The sequence below is a fragment of the Jaculus jaculus genome, chromosome 10, assembly GCF_020740685.1.
Source record: "Jaculus jaculus isolate mJacJac1 chromosome 10, mJacJac1.mat.Y.cur, whole genome shotgun sequence".
NCBI classification, from domain to species: Eukaryota; Metazoa; Chordata; class Mammalia; order Rodentia; family Dipodidae; genus Jaculus; species Jaculus jaculus.
Genome location: NC_059111.1, coordinates 1,273,104 through 1,291,401, shown reverse-complemented (window position 1 = coordinate 1,291,401; position 18,298 = coordinate 1,273,104). Strand labels below are relative to the sequence as shown.

The 18,298-nt window shown below is 41.8% G+C and overlaps 1 protein-coding gene across 5 annotated transcripts in view; it reads left to right on the top strand.

Annotated features, from left to right (window-relative positions):
- Myo5a (myosin VA) overlaps positions 1 to 18,298 on the top strand; it is a 164,561-nt gene that overhangs the window by 59,508 nt on the left and 86,755 nt on the right. For all 5 annotated transcript variants that reach the window (XM_045160477.1, XM_045160475.1, XM_045160476.1 and 2 more), the window contains exons 5-8: positions 3,240 to 3,396; positions 10,137 to 10,280; positions 14,115 to 14,196; positions 15,972 to 16,079. In XM_045160477.1, the coding sequence (XP_045016412.1) occupies positions 3,240 to 3,396; positions 10,137 to 10,280; positions 14,115 to 14,196; positions 15,972 to 16,079 (491 nt within the window). The remainder of the gene's footprint in view (positions 1 to 3,239; positions 3,397 to 10,136; positions 10,281 to 14,114; positions 14,197 to 15,971; positions 16,080 to 18,298) is intronic.

Genomic DNA, 18,298 nt, shown 5'->3' with positions numbered 1-18,298 from the left:
ACCTAGACTGAGCCAAGATTAGAAACCTCAAGACCAGGTAGAAGGCTATTGCCATGTTCTAAGTAAGAGATTTTTTTTTTTTTCGAATTCTTTTATAGATCACCTTGTCATCAAGGACTCACTAAGTACTATCTATCCCATAAAGTTATAGTCTAATGTATCATAGTATACAGAGTCATCCTAGTATGTAAACATCACAAATGGATATAATTGGATGGTTGGCAAGATGCCTCAGTAGATAAGGCACATTTTGTGCACATGTCAATACCTGAATTTGGATTCCCAGAACCCACATAAAACACATTATAGCACAGTTGTCTGTAATCTCAGTGTGCCCAGGGTAAAAAGGGTCAAGAAAGAGATAGGAGAACTCCCTGGAATCTGATGGGCCAGCTAACGTGGCCAATGCAGTGGTAAGTGAGAGACCCTGCCTCAACACAAATTGGTAGGTGAGGCCCAATCCCTGAAATTGTCCTCTGACCTCCTCATGCACACTGTGCCTATGCTCACACAAATGATACACATACACCTAAGAAAGATGTAACTGGATGTATCTGGTATCGTTACATATTGTATAGGTTCTGTATTGATGGAATACAAAACTCTGGTCTCCTTTGAAGCGTCCATAGCCCATCCTGTGTATTGTACTCTGGCATTACTGACCTGTCTGTCTGTTAGACACAAAGACACAGATCTGCTTATTCAGCTTGTATCTGTTTCATCTAGCACTCTGCCATGTCATGGATATTTGATAAAGACCACAAGTCTCTTCAAAGATAAGGCCAACTTTTGAACAGAACCGCCTGACTTGTGCTTTGTAGAGTAGCTCTGCTAAAACCTTCAAGCTGTTTGGTTTCTTCATAAGTGAGGACATATGTAACCTCTTTACATGCTTGTTCTGTTATCTTGATAGGTTAAAAGTAGCTTCTAGACTCAGCTGAGGAGAAGGGAATTTCCTTCTTCTTTCCTGGTAGAAATAGTGGCTCCCCAGGGAGGTGCCTCCCTAGGGTAGGGTGCTCATGGAAGCTCTGCTCATTTACAATCAACAGATGATATTTACCAAGCATCTGGGATGTGTCTGGCTGAGGACCAGATGCTGGATATTAGAGATACAGATGATAGAGAAATCAGTGCTAAGGAAATGACAGGCTTGTGAGCAAGTTCTGTCGCAGTGTTTGAGTTATTATGTGAATTAATTAAAGCTGTCATATGCAATCATCTGAGTTCTGTAAAGTTAGAATTAGGTAAACGACCAGACAGGCTTTGTATGGCAGAACATGCCTATGATGCTAGCACGTGGCAGGTGGAAAGGCCAACCTTAGCTACATAGCAAATTCAAGGCCAGCATGGGAGGATGGCACAGTGGTTAAATCTGAAAATTTGCAAAATGTGTTGGCCAGGGTACAGTTTCCCAGTACCCACATAAAGCTGGATGCAATGAGGGAAATACACCTGTAATCTCAATGCACCAGTGACAGTGGGAGAATCTGAGGCAAATATTCTTACTAGGAAATATCATGCTTACATTTGCTTCCATATTGCATGTATAAGCCAGAAGAAACTATTCCCTGGGTAAGAATAGTAGAACTAGTGTTATCATGGCCAAGCAGAACTAGAATTATCACACGCAGAAGGGGACAGGGCAGAACTGGAGTTATCACACGCAGAAGGGGACAGGACAGAACTAGTGTTATCGCACGCAGAAGGAGACAGGGCAGGACTAGTGTTATCACACGCAGAAGGGGACAGGACAGGACTAGTGTTATCACACGCAGAAGGGGACAGAACAGAACCAGTGTTATCACACGCAGAAGGGGACAGGGCAGAACTAGTGTTATCACACGCAGAAGGGGACAGGACAGGACTAGTGTTATCACACGCAGAAGGGGACAGGACAGGACTAGTGTTATCACACGCAGAAGGGACAGGACAGAACTAGTGTTATCACACGCAGAAGGGGACAGGACAGAACTAGTGTTATCGAACGCAGAAGGGGACAGGACAGGACTAGTGTTATCACACGCAGAAGGGACAGGGCAGGACTAGTGTTATCACACGCAGAAGGGGACAGGACAGAACTAGTGTTATCGAACGCAGAAGTGGACAGGAAGGACTAGTGTTATCACACGCAGAAGGGGACAGGACAGGACTAGTGTTATCACACGCAGAAGGGGACAGGACAGGACTAGTGTTATCACACGCAGAAGGGGACAGGGCCGAACTAGTGTTATCACACGCAGAAGGGGACAGGACAGGACTAGTGTTATCACACGCAGAAGGGGACAGGACAGAACTAGTGTTATCACACGCAGAAGGGGACAGGGCCGAACTAGTGTTATCACACGCAGAAGGGACAGGACAGGACTAGTGTTATCACACGCAGAAGGGACAGGACAGGACTAGTGTTATCACACGCAGAAGGAGACAGGACAGGACTAGTGTTATCACACGCAGAAGGGGACAGAACAGGACTAGTGTTATCACACGCAGAAGGAGACAGGACAGAACTAGTGTTATCACACGCAGAAGTGGACAGGAAGGACTAGTGTTATCACACGCACAAGGAGACAGGACAGGACTAGTGTTATCACACGCAGAAGGAGACAGGACAGGACTAGTGTTATCACACGCAGAAGGAGACAGGACAGGACTAGTGTTGTCACACGCAGAAGGGACAGGACAGGACTAGTGTTATCACACGCAGAAGGAGACAGGACAGGACTAGTGTTATCACACGCAGAAGGAGACAGGACAGGACTAGTGTTATCACACGCAGAAGGAGACAGGACAGGACTAGTGTTGTCACACGCAGAAGGGGACAGGACAGGACTAGTGTTATCACACGCAGAAGGGGACAGGACAGCACTAGTGTTATCACATGCAGAAGTGGACAGGAAGGACTAGTGTTATCACACGCAGAAGGGGACAGGACAGAACAGTGTTATCGAACGCAGAAGGGGACAGGACAGGACTAGTGTTATCACACGCAGAAGGGGACAGGACAGGACTAGTGTTATCACACGCAGAAGGGGACAGGACAGGACTAGTGTTATCACACGCAGAAGGGGACAGGACAGGACTAGTGTTACCACACGCAGAAGGGGACAGGGCAGAACTAGTGTTATCACATGCATCCCTGGACAGGGCAGAACCAGCGTTAGCACCCACCCAAGTGGACTAAATAGGATTTTGCTGCACATAGAAATAGATATGGTAGTTTTCTTTTTTTTTTTTTTCAGAGACGAGCGCAATCAGTCCATCATTGTAAGTGGAGAGTCTGGAGCTGGGAAGACAGTGTCAGCTAAGTATGCCATGCGATACTTTGCAACTGTAAGTGGTTCTGCCAGTGAGGCCAATGTTGAGGAGAAGGTTTTGGCCTCTAACCCCATCATGGAGGTAAGACATTGTATCTGTATTCTCTTATTAAGAAACAAGCCAAAGATTGATTGATACAGCATATAAGAAAAAGCTTAGGGTCTTAAGTAATATTAAAAAGAAATTATTTTCTGTATGTTAGTAAGAGGATTAGGAAGACTGAAAATTCCCTAAGGTTGATGTTTTGTGTGAAGCTCAAGTAAAGAGGAGTCTGCTTGAATTCATTGCTGCATTGCCTCCAGGGGTGCTGCTTGTATCACAGGCGTTAGCACTTTATGTTCTAAAGCTTTTCCTCCTACATAGTTGACTCGAACCTGTTGTTCCTTGTATCAGAAGTACTTGTACTCCTTAGCCAAAGTTCTTATTTATACTCTTTACAAAACATGGGGTTCATTGTTGCACAAAGCTGAATGAGTTCATGTATTGTTTTTGGTTTTTTTGAAGTAGATTCTTGCTCTAGCTCAGGCTGACCTGGAACTCTGTAGTCCCAGGCTGTCCTCAAATTCATAGCAATCCTCTTACTTCTGCCACCCAAGTGATGGGATTAAAGGCGCGTAGTACCACACCTAGCTGAATTCCATTATCTTTTATCCACAGTTCATTTTCTATACTTAATCCAACCTATTATCTATAATTTTTGTTGTTGTTGTTTGGTTTTTCAAGGTAGGTTCTTGCTCTAGCTCAGGCTGACCTGGAATTCACTATGTAGTAGGGTGGCTTGAACTCATAGCAATCCTCCTACCTCTGCCACCCAAGTGCTGGGATTAAAGGCATGCACCATCATACCCTGCTTTAATCTATAAATTTTAATTCTTCCCCAAATATGAAATATAAACTGTGATCCCATAAGCATTTTTCTTTTTTGTTGTTGTTGTTTTTGAGGTAGGGTCTCACTCTAGCTCAGGCTGACCTGGAATTCACTATGGAGTCTCAGGGTAGCCTCGAACTCACGGTGATCCTCCTACCTCTGCCTCCCGAGTGCTGGGATTAAAGGTGTGCGCCACCATGCCATGCTAGCATTTTTATTTTTAAGTATACTTACATGGGTATAGCTTAGTAAAGAAATTTGATAATTATAAGCTCTTAAGAAAGGAAAGCCTGGCTGGACATGGTGGCTCACACCTTTAATCCCAGCACTTGGGAGGCAGAGATAGGAGGCTACCCTGAGACTCCATAGTGAATTCTAGGTCAGCCTGAGCTAGAGCAAGCAAAACCCTACCTCGAAAAACCAAAAAAAAAAAAAAAAAAAAAGTCCAATACCACTTGGTATATGATGACTCAAACCTGTATTACTGTATATAGGCCAGTCTGGTCTACAGAGTAAAACCCTGCTTCAAAAAGCTAGACAAAAGCTGGGCATGCCTTTAATCCCAGCACTTGGGAGGCAGAGGTGAGAGGATCACCATGAGTTCGAGGCCACCCTGAGACTACATAGTGAGTTCCAGGTCAGCTTGGGCTAGAATAAGAACCTACCTTGAAAAAATAAAAACAAACAACAAAAGAAAAGCTAGACAAACAAGACGGGCGTGGTGGCGCATGCCTTTAATTCTAGCTCTTGGGAGGCAGAGGTAGGAGGATCACAGTGAGTTCGAGGCCACACTGAGATTACATAGTAAATTCCAGGTCAGCCTCAGCTAGAGTGAGCCCATCCTTAAAAAAAACAAAGAAAGAAAGAAAAAACTAGACAAACAAATGAAAGGCCAGCACATGTACAAAGTGGAATTGCCTTTGCCACAGAAAATGAAAATGGTTGTGTGAGAACTTGATCTGTACTTGAAGGGGCTATTTGTTTTAGAATGGGGCTTTAGGAAAGTTATAGTCTTATAAGAAAATTGAGAAAAATAACCTCATTAAATGGAGAGAAATTAGCTAAGACAGATAGAAAGCTTTTTTAATAAAACTGAAATGGGCATGATTTTATTCCTGTCTTTTTCCTTTGTTAAGCACTATTTATCACCTAAACAGACGGAGCTAAAATTGGCCTGATGCACCTTGGTTCAAGTGGTTTTTGCAATAATCTGCCCAGAGGTAATTGTGCCTGGTTTGCAGTGCTGTGTGTGACACCTAGCAACAGAATGCTGTGACTCCTTGTCTACAGGCTGCCTTTGATAGCAGCAGGACTTGTATTTTGGGGCTCCACAGACAAGATTTATGCTGAGGAAGTGGAGAGGCCTACTATTCATACTGTGGGAAGAAAGCTGAACGAGTTTTCTGATAGAGCATGCACAGGAAGAAGCAGAGATGTTTGTGCCAAAGGAAATAGTAAAGATTGTATGCAAATCAAGATTTTGAAAGAATTCAGTTATATATGTGGAGGCTAAAATAAGAGGATCACTGTGAGTTCAAGGCCAGCCAGGGATACATGTGGTTTCCAGGCCAACAAGTGCTATGTAATAAGATTCTGAAAAAAAAACAAAAACCAAGATTTAAATAATTAAAACATGTACAGGTGCAAAGGGGGCTATTGCTGGGATGTGAAACATTGACCATGCAGTACTAAAAGCTTGTGTACTTGGATATACTTTAAACAGTGTCTTTGTATCACGTCATTTACTATTACGTCAAGAAAGGACATCCAGGTTTCAGGATCTGCTGCATCTCCTCTCTGATGAGGAGCACCGTGGCTGAGTGGCTAGTGGGACTTGCACCTTATTGTGTGACCTGGAACTTACTTTGTAGCCCAGGGCTGCCTTGAACTCACAGTGATCTCCTACCTCAGCCTCGTGAGTGTTGGGATTAAAGGTGTGAACCACCATACCCGGTGCCTGTTATCTTTTGTATGCAGGCTCCTCACCCTCAGCATGCGTACCTTTGGCAGGATATGATGATGTGTAGAAAAACTATTCTTTTTGCTATAGTCTAATACATTTTCTTTTTCATTATAAGATAGAGACAAGGAAGGGTCTTTAAGCATACCAGATCCTAGTAGGTCTGTTTAAAAAATGTTTAATAAAGGGTAACTTATACAGATTTCACTAAACTCAGTAGGAAGATCAAGAGCATAATACTTTTTTTCAGCTGTCCCATCCCCCGCCCTAGACAGTGGTCTTGGGGTGAAACTCAGGGCCTCATACATTTTAGGCAAGCGCTGTAGCACTGAACTATGTCCTCAGGCCCCCTTCAGGAATTTCTTGCTAAATAAGATAAAAATAGCATTAAAATGTCTTGTGAAAGCTGGGTGTGGTGGCACACACCTTTAATCCCAGCACTCTGGAGGTGGAGGTAGGAGGATCGTTGTGAGTTTGAAGCCAGCCTGGGACTACAGAGTGAGTGCCAGATAAGCCTGGGCTAGATTGAGATTCTACCTTGAAAAAAATCTTACAAATATAATATTTATAAGAGAGCAGGAACAATCAGAGTATAGCAAGCCTTCTCCTCATAACAGCTTCAAGTATTAGAATACTGTTTTTGATCTTTAGACCTTGGTCTCATTGATTCTTTTACCATTCTTTGCTCTGTTTAAATATGTCTTATTCAGATACTCTAGCATACCTTCTATATTTATAATTATTCTTTTTGTTTTTAAATTATTTTATCAATTTATTTGAGAGAGAGAGAGGGAGACAGATAGAGAACGAATGTGTCAAGGCATCTGGCCACTGCAGACAAACTCTATATGCATCTGGCTTTATGTTAGTACTGGAAATCAAACCTGGGTCCTTTGGCTTTGCTGGCGAGTGCCTTAACTGTTGAGAAATCTCTCTTGCCTTAATCTTCTTTTCTAAATGAAATAGAGAAACATATTCCATATTTTCCTGAGTTTTTATAATATCATGAAGGGATATATGGGGATATAGCTCAGCCCTTGTTTAGGATGTGCTAGGCTCTGGGTTTGATCCCTGGTACCACAAAATAATAAACATTTTAAAAAGAAAGGTAAATCCATTATGGTGGTGTATACCTTTAATTTTAGTACTCAGGAAACTGAGGTAAGGAGGATTGCCATGAGTTCAAGGCCAACCTGGGCTACAGTGAGTTTCAGGTCAGCCTGGACTGGAATAACTGTCATTTATCATTATTTTTTTTTTTATTTTTTGTTTTTTTGATGTAGGGTCTCACTCTAGTTCAGGCTGACCTGGAACTCACTAAGTAGTCTCAGGGTGGCCTTGAACTCACGGTGATCCACCAACCTCTGCCTCCCAAGTGCTGCGATTAAAAGCGTGTGCTACCACACCCGCTAGTTAATTTTTTGAAATTATTTCTAGCTATACTAAATCACTGTAATTTTCTGGGAAGACAGCTTCCAATCACCCTCATTTTTTCTAAAAAACACACACATTGAAACTGCTAATCTAAACTGTAGCACTGTCTTCATTGCTGAAACAAAACAGGGTGATTTCCCTCTGCTCTCTCACACTGAGAGACAAAATGGTAATTCTCCTGCTCTCTCACACTAAGAGACAAACAGGGTGATTTCTCCTGCTCTCTCACACTGAGAGACAAAACAGGGCAATTCTCCTGCTCTCTCACACTGAGAGACAAACAGGGCAATTCTCCTGCTCTCTCACTCTGAGAGACAAAACAGGGTGATTTCTCCTGCTCTCTCACAGTGAGATCTCATGATCTTGTAGCCATGGTGCTTTGTTATTTCTGATGCACATCAGCTTAGCTAAGGCCTCATGCTTTTCCATCTTTTTCTTTGCTATGGTTTTATATACTAATCCTACTAGGCTGTGCACAAGGGAAAGATTACTTTTTGATGTGTCTGTATGTGGTGTATTCCTGTGTATGTTTGTACTTGCGTGTGTGTGTGCATGTGGAGGTCAGAGGTTGAAGTCTTTCCACCTTGTATTTTGAGACAGGGTCTCTCATTGATTTCAGAACTCACTGATCTAGTTAAACTAGCTAGTCAGCAAGCCTCAGGGATCCTCCTATTCTTCCTCCCCAGTACTGGGATTACAGGTGCACACCCTTGCAGCTGACCTTTTTACACGGTTCTGGGGATCTGAACTTGGATCCTTATGTTTACAGGGCAAGCTCTTTACCAGTGGAGCCATCTTCCCAGCTTGAGATGCTAATTTTGCATGAAATAAGCTCATTAAGCACTTTATACGTACATTATATGGATACTTAATCTTCTAAGCATACTACATTTCTTTAAAAGAGAATTTTATCGAAGCATGTCACTAAATTAAAAAACAGACATACATCATCATAAATTTTAAGTTTATATAAAAATTGAAAAGAAAGTTACATTCTATGCATTTTGTAACAGTTGTTTTATGAGTTAGACAAAACCATCAAAAACCAGTTCTGGGAGCTGGGCATGATGGAATATGCCTTTAATCCCAGCACTCAGGAGGCAGAGGTAGGAGGGTTGCCCTGAGTTTGAGGCCACCCTGAGAATACAGAGTGAATGCCAGGTCAGCCTATGCTAGAGTGAGACCCCACCTCAAAAAACCAAAAAAAAAAAAAAAAAAAGCCCACAAAAAACAAAACAGTGCTGGGCTGGAGAGATGGCTTTGCAGTTAAAGTGCTTGCCTGTGAAGTCTACAGACCCAGTTGATTCCCCAGGACCCACGTAAACCAGATGCACAAGGTGGTGCACACATCTGGAGTTCAGTTGCAGTGGCTAGAGGCCCGGGCATGCCCATTCTCTCTTTGTCTCTGCCTCTTTCTCTCTCTCAAATAAGTAAATAAAGTAAACTTTAAAAAACAAAAAAAAAGCCAGTGCTGGGGCTGGAGAGATGGATCAACAGTTAAGATGCTTGATGGCAAAGCCAAAGGACCCACTTCAATTCCCAGTACCCACATAAAGCTGGATGCACAAGGTGGTGCATGCATCTGGAGTTCATTTGCAGTGGCTGGAGGCCCTGGTGTGTCCATTCTGTCCCCCTCCTTTCTCTCTAATCAATAAATGAATAAAATATTTTTTAAAGACAACCAGTTCTGGCAGCTGCCTTTAGAGCTTCACTGCTTGTCTGACTTAACTCATAATGAGCAGTTCATCTTAACCTTTGTTGCCACTGAATGAGGTGATAGAGCCTTCCACTTCTAAAAGAACCCTAAATGCCAAAACATTTCTAGGAAAATTTTAAACATATTTGTTGATTTACTTGAGAGATACAGAGAGAAAATGGTATAACAGGGCCTGTAGCCACTGTAAACAAACTCCATATTCATGAGCCTCAAACTCCTAGTGATCCTCCTACCTCTGCCTCCCGAGAGCTGGGATTAAAGATGTGTGCCACCATGCCCAGATGAATCTTTTCTTTTTCTTTCTTTCTTTTTTTTGCGGGGGGGGGAGGGCGGTCTCAAGGTAGTGTCCCACTTTAGCCCAGACTGACCTGGAACTTACTATGTAGTTCCAGGGTAGATTTGAACTTATGGCGATCCTCCTACCTCTGCCTCCTTAGTGCTGGGATTAAAGGTGTACACTACCACACCCAGCTTGAATCATATTTTTTATATTTTATTTTTCTTTATTTATTTGCAAGGGGAAGAAGAGAAGAAGGGAGGGAGTGAGGGAGGGAGAGAGAGAGAGAGAGAGAGAATAGGAATGAGGGCACCAGGGCCTTTTGTTGATATAAACAAACTCCAAATGCATGTGACACAGGGTGTATCTGGCTTTATGTGAGTACTGGGGAGTTGAACCCAGGCCAGCAGACTTTGTAAACTCTTTTAACCACTAATCCATCTCCCCAGCACGAAAGAATCAGTTTTAGAGTTCTAGTCTACTCTATTCTTCCTCTGCGTAAACTGGGGAAATGTCATGAAATAAGATAAGCTTATAAAGTCTTATTTTCTCTATTGCTTTTTAGTCAATTGGAAATGCTAAAACAACCAGGAATGATAACAGCAGCCGTTTTGGGAAGTATATTGAAATTGGTTTTGATAAGAGATATCGAATCATTGGTGCCAACATGAGAACTTACCTTTTAGAGAAATCCAGAGTGGTGTTCCAGGTAAGTCAGTCCTGAGCATATGTGTATATGCTTGTAGTGGTGACTGCAGAGTCCCCAGTTGTGAATAATCCACATTTCTAGATTCTCCAACCACACTTCTGGAAACATGCAGAATGGCACCTGTTAGCAGCAGGAGACTACCTCCTTAGACTGCCAGTCTTTAGAAGTAGGCCCTGATTTAGGTTGTTTTCAATGAAATTAACTTTTTTAGTATCTATAATAATAAGTTTTATTATGACATTCTCATACATACATATCATTGTATCTTCCTCCCAGTCAATATCCCCCCTTTGCTGGTTTCCTTCCCCTCCCAAACAGTCAACCTTCTGCTTTCATGTCACACATGCACATGTCTGTCAATCTGTCTCTGACTATCTGCCTTAAATCTAGATTCCATGTGAGAGAGAGAACATATGACGCTGTCTCTTCCTCTCCATTGCCCTGTCTTCTTCCCCCTCACCTCAGTTGACACATTTTCATCCCCACGATAGCCTCTCCTATTTTTATGTCATATATTTATATTTAAATCTAGATTCTGTATATAAGGAAACATGCAATATTTGTCTTTCTGAGTCTATATAATACTTTTGACTTTTTCTTACATACACTTGTTGAAAAGCTTAGTTAAGAAGAAGTAATGTTAGGGGCTGGAGAGATGGCTTAGTGGTTAAGGTGTTTGCCTACAAAGCCAAAGGACCTCAGTTCGATTCCCCAGGACCCACATAAGCCAGATATACAAGGGGGTGCATGCATCTGGAGTTCGTTTGCAGTGGCTGAAGGCCCTGGCACACCCATTCTCTCTCCCTTTCTCTGCCTCTTTCTCTCTCAAATAAATAAATCAATAAATAAAGAAATAACAGAAGTAATGTTAGTTTAGTCTTATCTTTTTATTTATTTATGTTTTTGTTTTCGAGGTAGGATCTCACTCTAGTTCAGGCTGACCTGGAATTCACTGTGTAGTCTCAGGGTGGCCTTGAACACACAGTGATCCTCCTACCTCTGCCTTCCGAGTGCTGGGACTAAAGGCGTGCATCACCATGCCTGGCCTACAGTAATCTCTTATTTCCCATTTGATAAAGAAGAAATTGATTTATGTCTTCAGTGAGTTATAGTTTGAATCCAGTCAGAGATTAAGAATACCATAAATCTAGAAGCTCCTATAAAATAGTGTTGAGGGTTAACAAACCTGTTTTAGTTTTGTAACAAAACTCTCAAAGCATGGTATCTGAACTAGAAAGATGGCTTAGTGGTTAAGGCACTTGCTTGCAAAGCCAAAGGACTCAGGTTCAATTCCCCATGACCCACGTAAGCAAGATACACAAGGTGGTATATATCTGGAGTTTGTTTGCAGTGGCTAGAGGCCCTGGCATGGTCATTTTCTCCCATACTCTCCTTCTCTCTCATTCTTTCTCTCTCCCTCTCTCAAATAAATAAAAATATAAAAATAAATTTTAAAAAATAAGGAAAAAATAGCACAGTCTCATACTGTTGTCATCTAACAAGCTAACTTAACAAACATTGCTAAGCTGTGCCTGGTGACGTAGGCCTGTAATCCCAGCTACTTGGAAGACTGAGACAGAAGGATCACAAGTTCAAGGCCAGCCTAGGCACTTAGTGAGACTCTTGAAATAGAAGGTAAAATGAGACCTGTGAATACTGTACAATGATAGAACATCTGTCTAGCCTGTGTGGGGCCGTGAGTTCAATCCTCAGCACTAATATTTGATATTGAATGTTATATGCAATCACCTTAACCACTGAGCAATGTATCCAGCCCCATATTGAATGTTGCTAACACATCTGTACTCATGTGTGTAGAAAATATGCTCAATTTTTCTTTTTCAGGAGACAGTCTTACTATGTTGCCCAGACTGGCCCCAAATTACTAGTCTCAATCCATCCTCCTCCTCAGTAGCTGGGACTTCAGGTGTATACCACTGTGCCCAGCGTGCAGTAAACCATGAGGGTTCGTCATAAATAAATATTAGAACAGTTGAGGATTTTACTGAGATAATATTTTTTAATTTTTATTTTTTTATTAGCATTTTCCATGATTATAAAAAAAATCCCATGGTAATTCCTTCCCTCCCCCCAACACACTTTCCCTTTGAAATTGCATTCTCCATCATATTACCTCCCCATCTCAATGATTGTACCTACATATATGCAATACCAACCTATTAAGTACCCTCCTCCCTTCCTGTCTCTTCCCTTTATGTCTCCTTTTTAACTTACTGGCCTCTGCTACTAAGTATTTTCATTCTCACGCAGAAGCCCAATCATCTGTAGCTAGGATCCACATAAGAGAGAACATGTGGCGCTTGGCTTTCTGGGCCTGGGTTACCTCACTTAGTATAATCCTTTCCAGGTCCATCCATTTTTCTGCAAATTTCGTAACTTCATTTTTCTTTACCGCTGAAAAGAACTCCATTGTATAAATGTGCCACATCTTCGTTATCCACTCATCAGTTGAGGGACATCTAGACTGGTTCCATTTCCTAGCTATTATAAATTGAGCAGCAATAAACATGGTTGAGCACGTACTTCTAAGGAAATGGATGAGTCCTTCGGATATATGCCTAGGAGTGCTATAGCTGGGTCATAAAGTAGATCAATCTTTAGCTGTTTTAGGAACCTCCACACTGATTTCCACAATGGCTGGACCAGATTGCATTCCCACCAGCAGTGTAGAAGGGTTCCTCTTTTTCCACATCCCCGCCAACATTTATGATCATTTGTTTTTATGACGGTGGCCAATCTGACAGGAGTGAGATGGAATCTCAATGTAGTTTTAATCTGCATTTCCCTGATGACTAGTGACGTAAAACATTTTTTTAGATGCTTATATGCCATTCGTATTTCTTCCTTTGAGAATCCTCTATTTAGCTCCATAGCTCATTTTTTGATTGGCTTGTTTGATTCCTTATTATTTAATTATTTGAGTTCTTTGTATATCCTAGATATTAATCCTCTATCAGATCTATAGCTGGTGAAGATTTTTTCCCATTCTGTAGGTTGCCTCTTTGCTTTTTTCACTGTGTCCTTTGCAGTGCAAAATCTTTGTAATTTCATGACGTCCCAGGGATTAATCTGTGGTTTTATTGCCTGAGCAATTGGGGTTGTATTCAGAAAGTCTTTGCCAAGACCAATATGTTGAAGGGTTTCCCCTACTTTTTCCTCTAGCAGTTTCAGAGTTTCAGGTCTGATGTTAAGGTGTTTAATCCATTTGGACTTAATTCTTGTGCATGGCGAGAGAGAAGAATCTATTTTCATCCTTCTATAGATATATGTCCAGTTTTCAAAACATCATTTGCTGAAGAGGCTGTCTTTTTTTCTCCAATGAGTATTTTTGGCATTTTTATCGAATATCAGGTGGCTATAGCTACTTGGGCTTACATCTGGGTCCTCTATTCTGTTCCACTGATCTACATGTCTGTTTTTGTGCCATTACCATGCTGTTTTTGTTACTATGGTTCTGTCGTATAGGTTAAAATCAGGTATGGTGATTCCACCAGCCTTATTTTTGTTGGTCTTTACTGAGATAATTAAATGTTAGAAATGGGGTCTGGGAGGTGGCTCAGCAGTTAAAGGCACTTGCTTGTAAAACCTGCTGGCCTAGGTTCAGTTCCCTAGCACCTACATGAGAGCTTCACACACAAAATGATGCATGTATCTGGAGTTTGTTTGTAGCAGCAAGAGGACCTGGCACACCTATTCTCTGTCACTTTCTCTCAAATAAATAAAAATATTTTAAAAAATATACTAAAAATGTATAATAGAGTTTTTTGAGTTTTAGATAATATGCTGTAATTGGAAACTCTTCTTATTTCAAAGGCAGAAGAGGAGAGAAATTATCACATCTTCTATCAGCTTTGTGCTTCGGCAAAGTTACCTGAATTTCAGATGCTACGATTAGGTATGGTATTGGTGGTGTTTTTCTGTTCATTTTTGAGTTCCCAGACTGACTTGTTAAAAAAAGAATCTTACTTCATTCTGAAATGCATATGAATGAAATGTTTTTTAGTCTGTGATTGGCTTCAGAATAATGTTCCATGGGATGGGGAAGGAGTGATTGTATAATAGAGCATGTCAATGCATGTGATGATATTTGTTTAAATGGGTGATAAATATGTAAGGGTCATTATTCTAGTGTATTTTTATATGTGTTTGAAACTTATCTTGATTAAAAAGTGTTTGATGATGGGCATGGTAGCATACGCCCTTAATCCCAGCACTCAGGAAGCAAGAGGTCGGAGGATCACCATGAATTTGAGGTTACCCTGAGACTACATAGTAAATTACAGGTTGACCTGAGCTAGAGCAAGACCTACCTCTAATTCCCTTTGCCACACAAAATAATAATAATAACTATAAAAGGTGTTTGAGGGCTGGAAAGATGGCAGATTGGTTAAAGGTAGCCGAGGTTCAAATCCCCAATACCCATGTCAAGCTAGTTGCGCAAAGTGGCACATGCATCTGGAGCTCATTGGCAGTGGGAAGAGACCCTGATGTGCCATTGTTTCTTCTCTCTACTTGCAACATAAAGTAAAATACTAAAAAAAAAAATTGTTTAAGGAAATGTCCTAGCATGTTGTTCAGGATTAACTTGTAGGAAAGTACTACTCATTTCATAAACCAAGATCAATAAATTATAAACATTTATTTATTTATTTTTATTAACAGTTTCCATAATTATAAACAATAAATCATGGTAATCTCCCCCTACCTTCCCCTTCGCAAGTCCACTCTCCATTATATTCCCTCCCCCCGCAATCAGTTTCTCTTTTATTTTGATGTCATGATCTTTTCCTCCTCTTATGATGGTCTTGTGTATGTAGTGTCAGGTACTACGAGGTCATGGATATCCAGGCCATTTTGTGTCTGGAGGAGCACATTGTAAGGAGTCCTACCCTTCTTTTGGCTCTTACATTCTTTCCACCACCTCTTCTGCAATGGACCCTCAGCCTGGAAGGTGTGATAGAGATATTGCAGTGCTGAGCACTCCTGTCACTTCTTTCCAGCACTATGGTGCCTTTTGAGTCATCCCAAGGTCACTGCCATCTGAAAAGAGAAGCTTCTCTAATTAAAAGTGAGAATAGTGTTAATATATGGGTATGAACATTAAGAGAAGTGCTTACTGGTCAGTTTGATGAGCATGGTATGTACATTTAGCCAGACAACAGCAGGTGTTACACCCCTATAGCTCATGTCGTCCCCTGTTATAGGTTTTCAATATCAGGGATGTATTCCCTCCCATGGAGTGGGCCTCATAACAGACGTGCCACTATCGCACCTGTTGGTTCATTTGTCCTTGCTGGCCAAATTTAAGGCTTGCAGTGTCCACTATTGTTTATCTCCACTGTTGACTTCCTTCTCTCTTCCATGGAACTACATGCAGCATAGCTTTTTCTAGCTTTCTGTCAGCTGGTCTACACGGAGGAGGTTTTTATCTCTGTTCCAGCAGGATTTCTCAGTGGCCTGGCAGCCCAAGCATGCTTGAGCATATAGGGTCTTACCATCTGGTCCTGGTGGAAAACCAAGAGCCTCAGCAAATAAGCATGTATTTTTGAGTTTAGTATTAAAATGTCATTTAAGAACATATCCTGACATTGGCTCTAATTCATTGTTTTCTTAGGGTAGAAGTCAAAGCTTTTTCCTGGACTGGAAGTGCTTTATTTTGTTTCATTGCAGGAAATGCAGATGACTTCCATTACACGAAGCAAGGAGGCAGTCCTGTGATCGAAGGAGTGGATGACGCGAAGGAAATGGCACACACCCGGCAGGCCTGCTCGCTGCTGGGTAAGGGCAGTTCCTTGAGCTCTCAGGAGCAGGAATATTGTCGTGTTTTATTTTCACAAGCAATGTTGTTTGGAATATTGACTTGGCTCTCTATTAAGTGGTAAGCATTGCTGGACATGTCACATATCTTAGGGAAGAAACCTAGACAAATGGAAACAGGTTTCTTCGCACTGCTTTAAAATTAGATTGTGGTAATGATGTGCTTAGCCTTGGGAATTTACTAATGATCATTGAATTACACCCTGAAATCAGGCAAAAATTTATTATTATTGTTTTGTTTTTTCCAAGTCAGGTCTCAGTGTTGCCCAGGCTGACTTGGAATTCACTCCCTAGTCCCAGGCTGGCCTTGAACTCACAGAGATCCTCCTACTTCTGCCTCCTGAGTACTAGGATTAAAGGTGTGCACCACTACACCTGGTCAAAACATTATTTTATGCATCAGGAGAGTTAGGACTAATTCTTTGCTTCAGGTTTTTTTTTTAATTATTTATTTATTTATTTGAGAGTGACAGACAGAGAGAGAAAGAGGCAGAGCGAGGAGAGTGGGCACGCCAGGGCTTCCAGCCACTGCAAACGAACTCCAGACGCATGCGCCCCCTTGTGCATCTGGCTAATGTGGGTCCTGGGGAGTTGAGCCTTGAACCAGGGTCCTTAGGCTTCACAGGCAAGTGCTCAACCACTAAGCCATCTCTCCAGCCCTGCTTCAGGTTTAACAAACAAACCAAAGCCTAAGGATCCAGGTTTGATTCTCCAGGTCCCACGTAAGCCAGATGCACAAGGTGGCGCATGCATCTGGAGTTTGTTTGGAGTGGGCAGAGACCCTGATGTGCCCATTCTCTTTCTCTCTCTCTAATAAATAAAATATAAATAAATCTTTTTTTAAAAAAAAAACCTAGAGGGCTGGAGAGATGGTGTAGCTGTTAAGCGCTTTCCTGTGAAGCCTAAGGACCCCAGTTCAAGGCTTGATTCCCCAGGACCCATGTTAGCCAGATGCACAAGGGGGTATATGCATCTGGAGTTTGTTTACAGTGGCTGGAGGCCCTGGTGTGCTCATTCTCTCTCTCTGCCTCTTTTGTTCTCTCTCGCTCTCAAATAAATAAATAAAAGTAAACAGAAAAAAGTTTCCAAAACCCTAGAATTTAAAGCTAAATGAAATGAGTTTCTGTTTAAGCTCATGTTTTGTAGATTATGTTTGTTTGGTTTAGCTTTTATTCTTTTGTTTCTCCTTCCTTTCTTCCTTCCTTCTTTATTATTTTTTCTTTAGGCAAGCCCAACAGGCTGGTCTTTTTATGCAAGAGAGCAAGGGAAGTTAAGGGGTAGAAAATTGACATGCCAGGGCCTGTAGCCACTGTAATCAAACTCCAGATGCATGTGCCACCTTGTGTGCATATGCAACCTTGTGCACTTGGGTCACCTTGTACGTCTGACTTATATGGGACCTGGAGAGTCAAACATGGGTCCTTAGGCTTTGCAGCCAAGTGCCTTAAGCCAGCTCTTCAGTCCTCTTTTTTTTCTTTGGAACTGGGTCTTACAGTGTAGCCCATGCTGGTCTGGTGCTCATAGCCCTCCTGCCTTAGCCTCTTGAGAGCTGGAATGTGTAAATGAGTTGGCATGTGACAGAGTAGTACATTACATGCATTCCAGTGCTTATGAAACACTGATGCCACTGCTGTGTTCTGGGATTTAATAAATGACAGGTGTACAGGTGAATGAGTATCCTTAGAGCTGCAGAACTTTTAGAGATGAATTTAAATTGAAACCTCAGACTATAAATAACTCAAAAATAGGGCTGGAGGGCTGGAGGGATGGTTTTTGGTTAAGATGTAAGCTAGATGCACAAAATAGCATATAAGTCTGGAGTTCATTTGCAGTGGCTAGAGGCTCCGGTTTGCCCATTTTCTCTAGCTGCCTCTTTCCCTCCTCTCAAATAAATAAATGAAAAAAATTAAATAGGGCTGGGGATCGAGAAATGGCTTAGGCAGCTAAGATGCTTCCCTGCAAAGCCTAAGGGCCCATATTCAATCTCTTCAGATTCCACATAAGCCAGACACACATGGTGATGCAAGCACAAGGTCACACATGTGCACTAGGTGGCACAAATGTCTGGAGTTTGATTACAGTAGCTGAGGCCCTGGCATGCCAGTTCTCTCTGTCTGTTGCTCACTCTCACTCTCTCTAAGATAAAATTTTAAAAATAGGCCTAGAGAGATAGCTTAGTG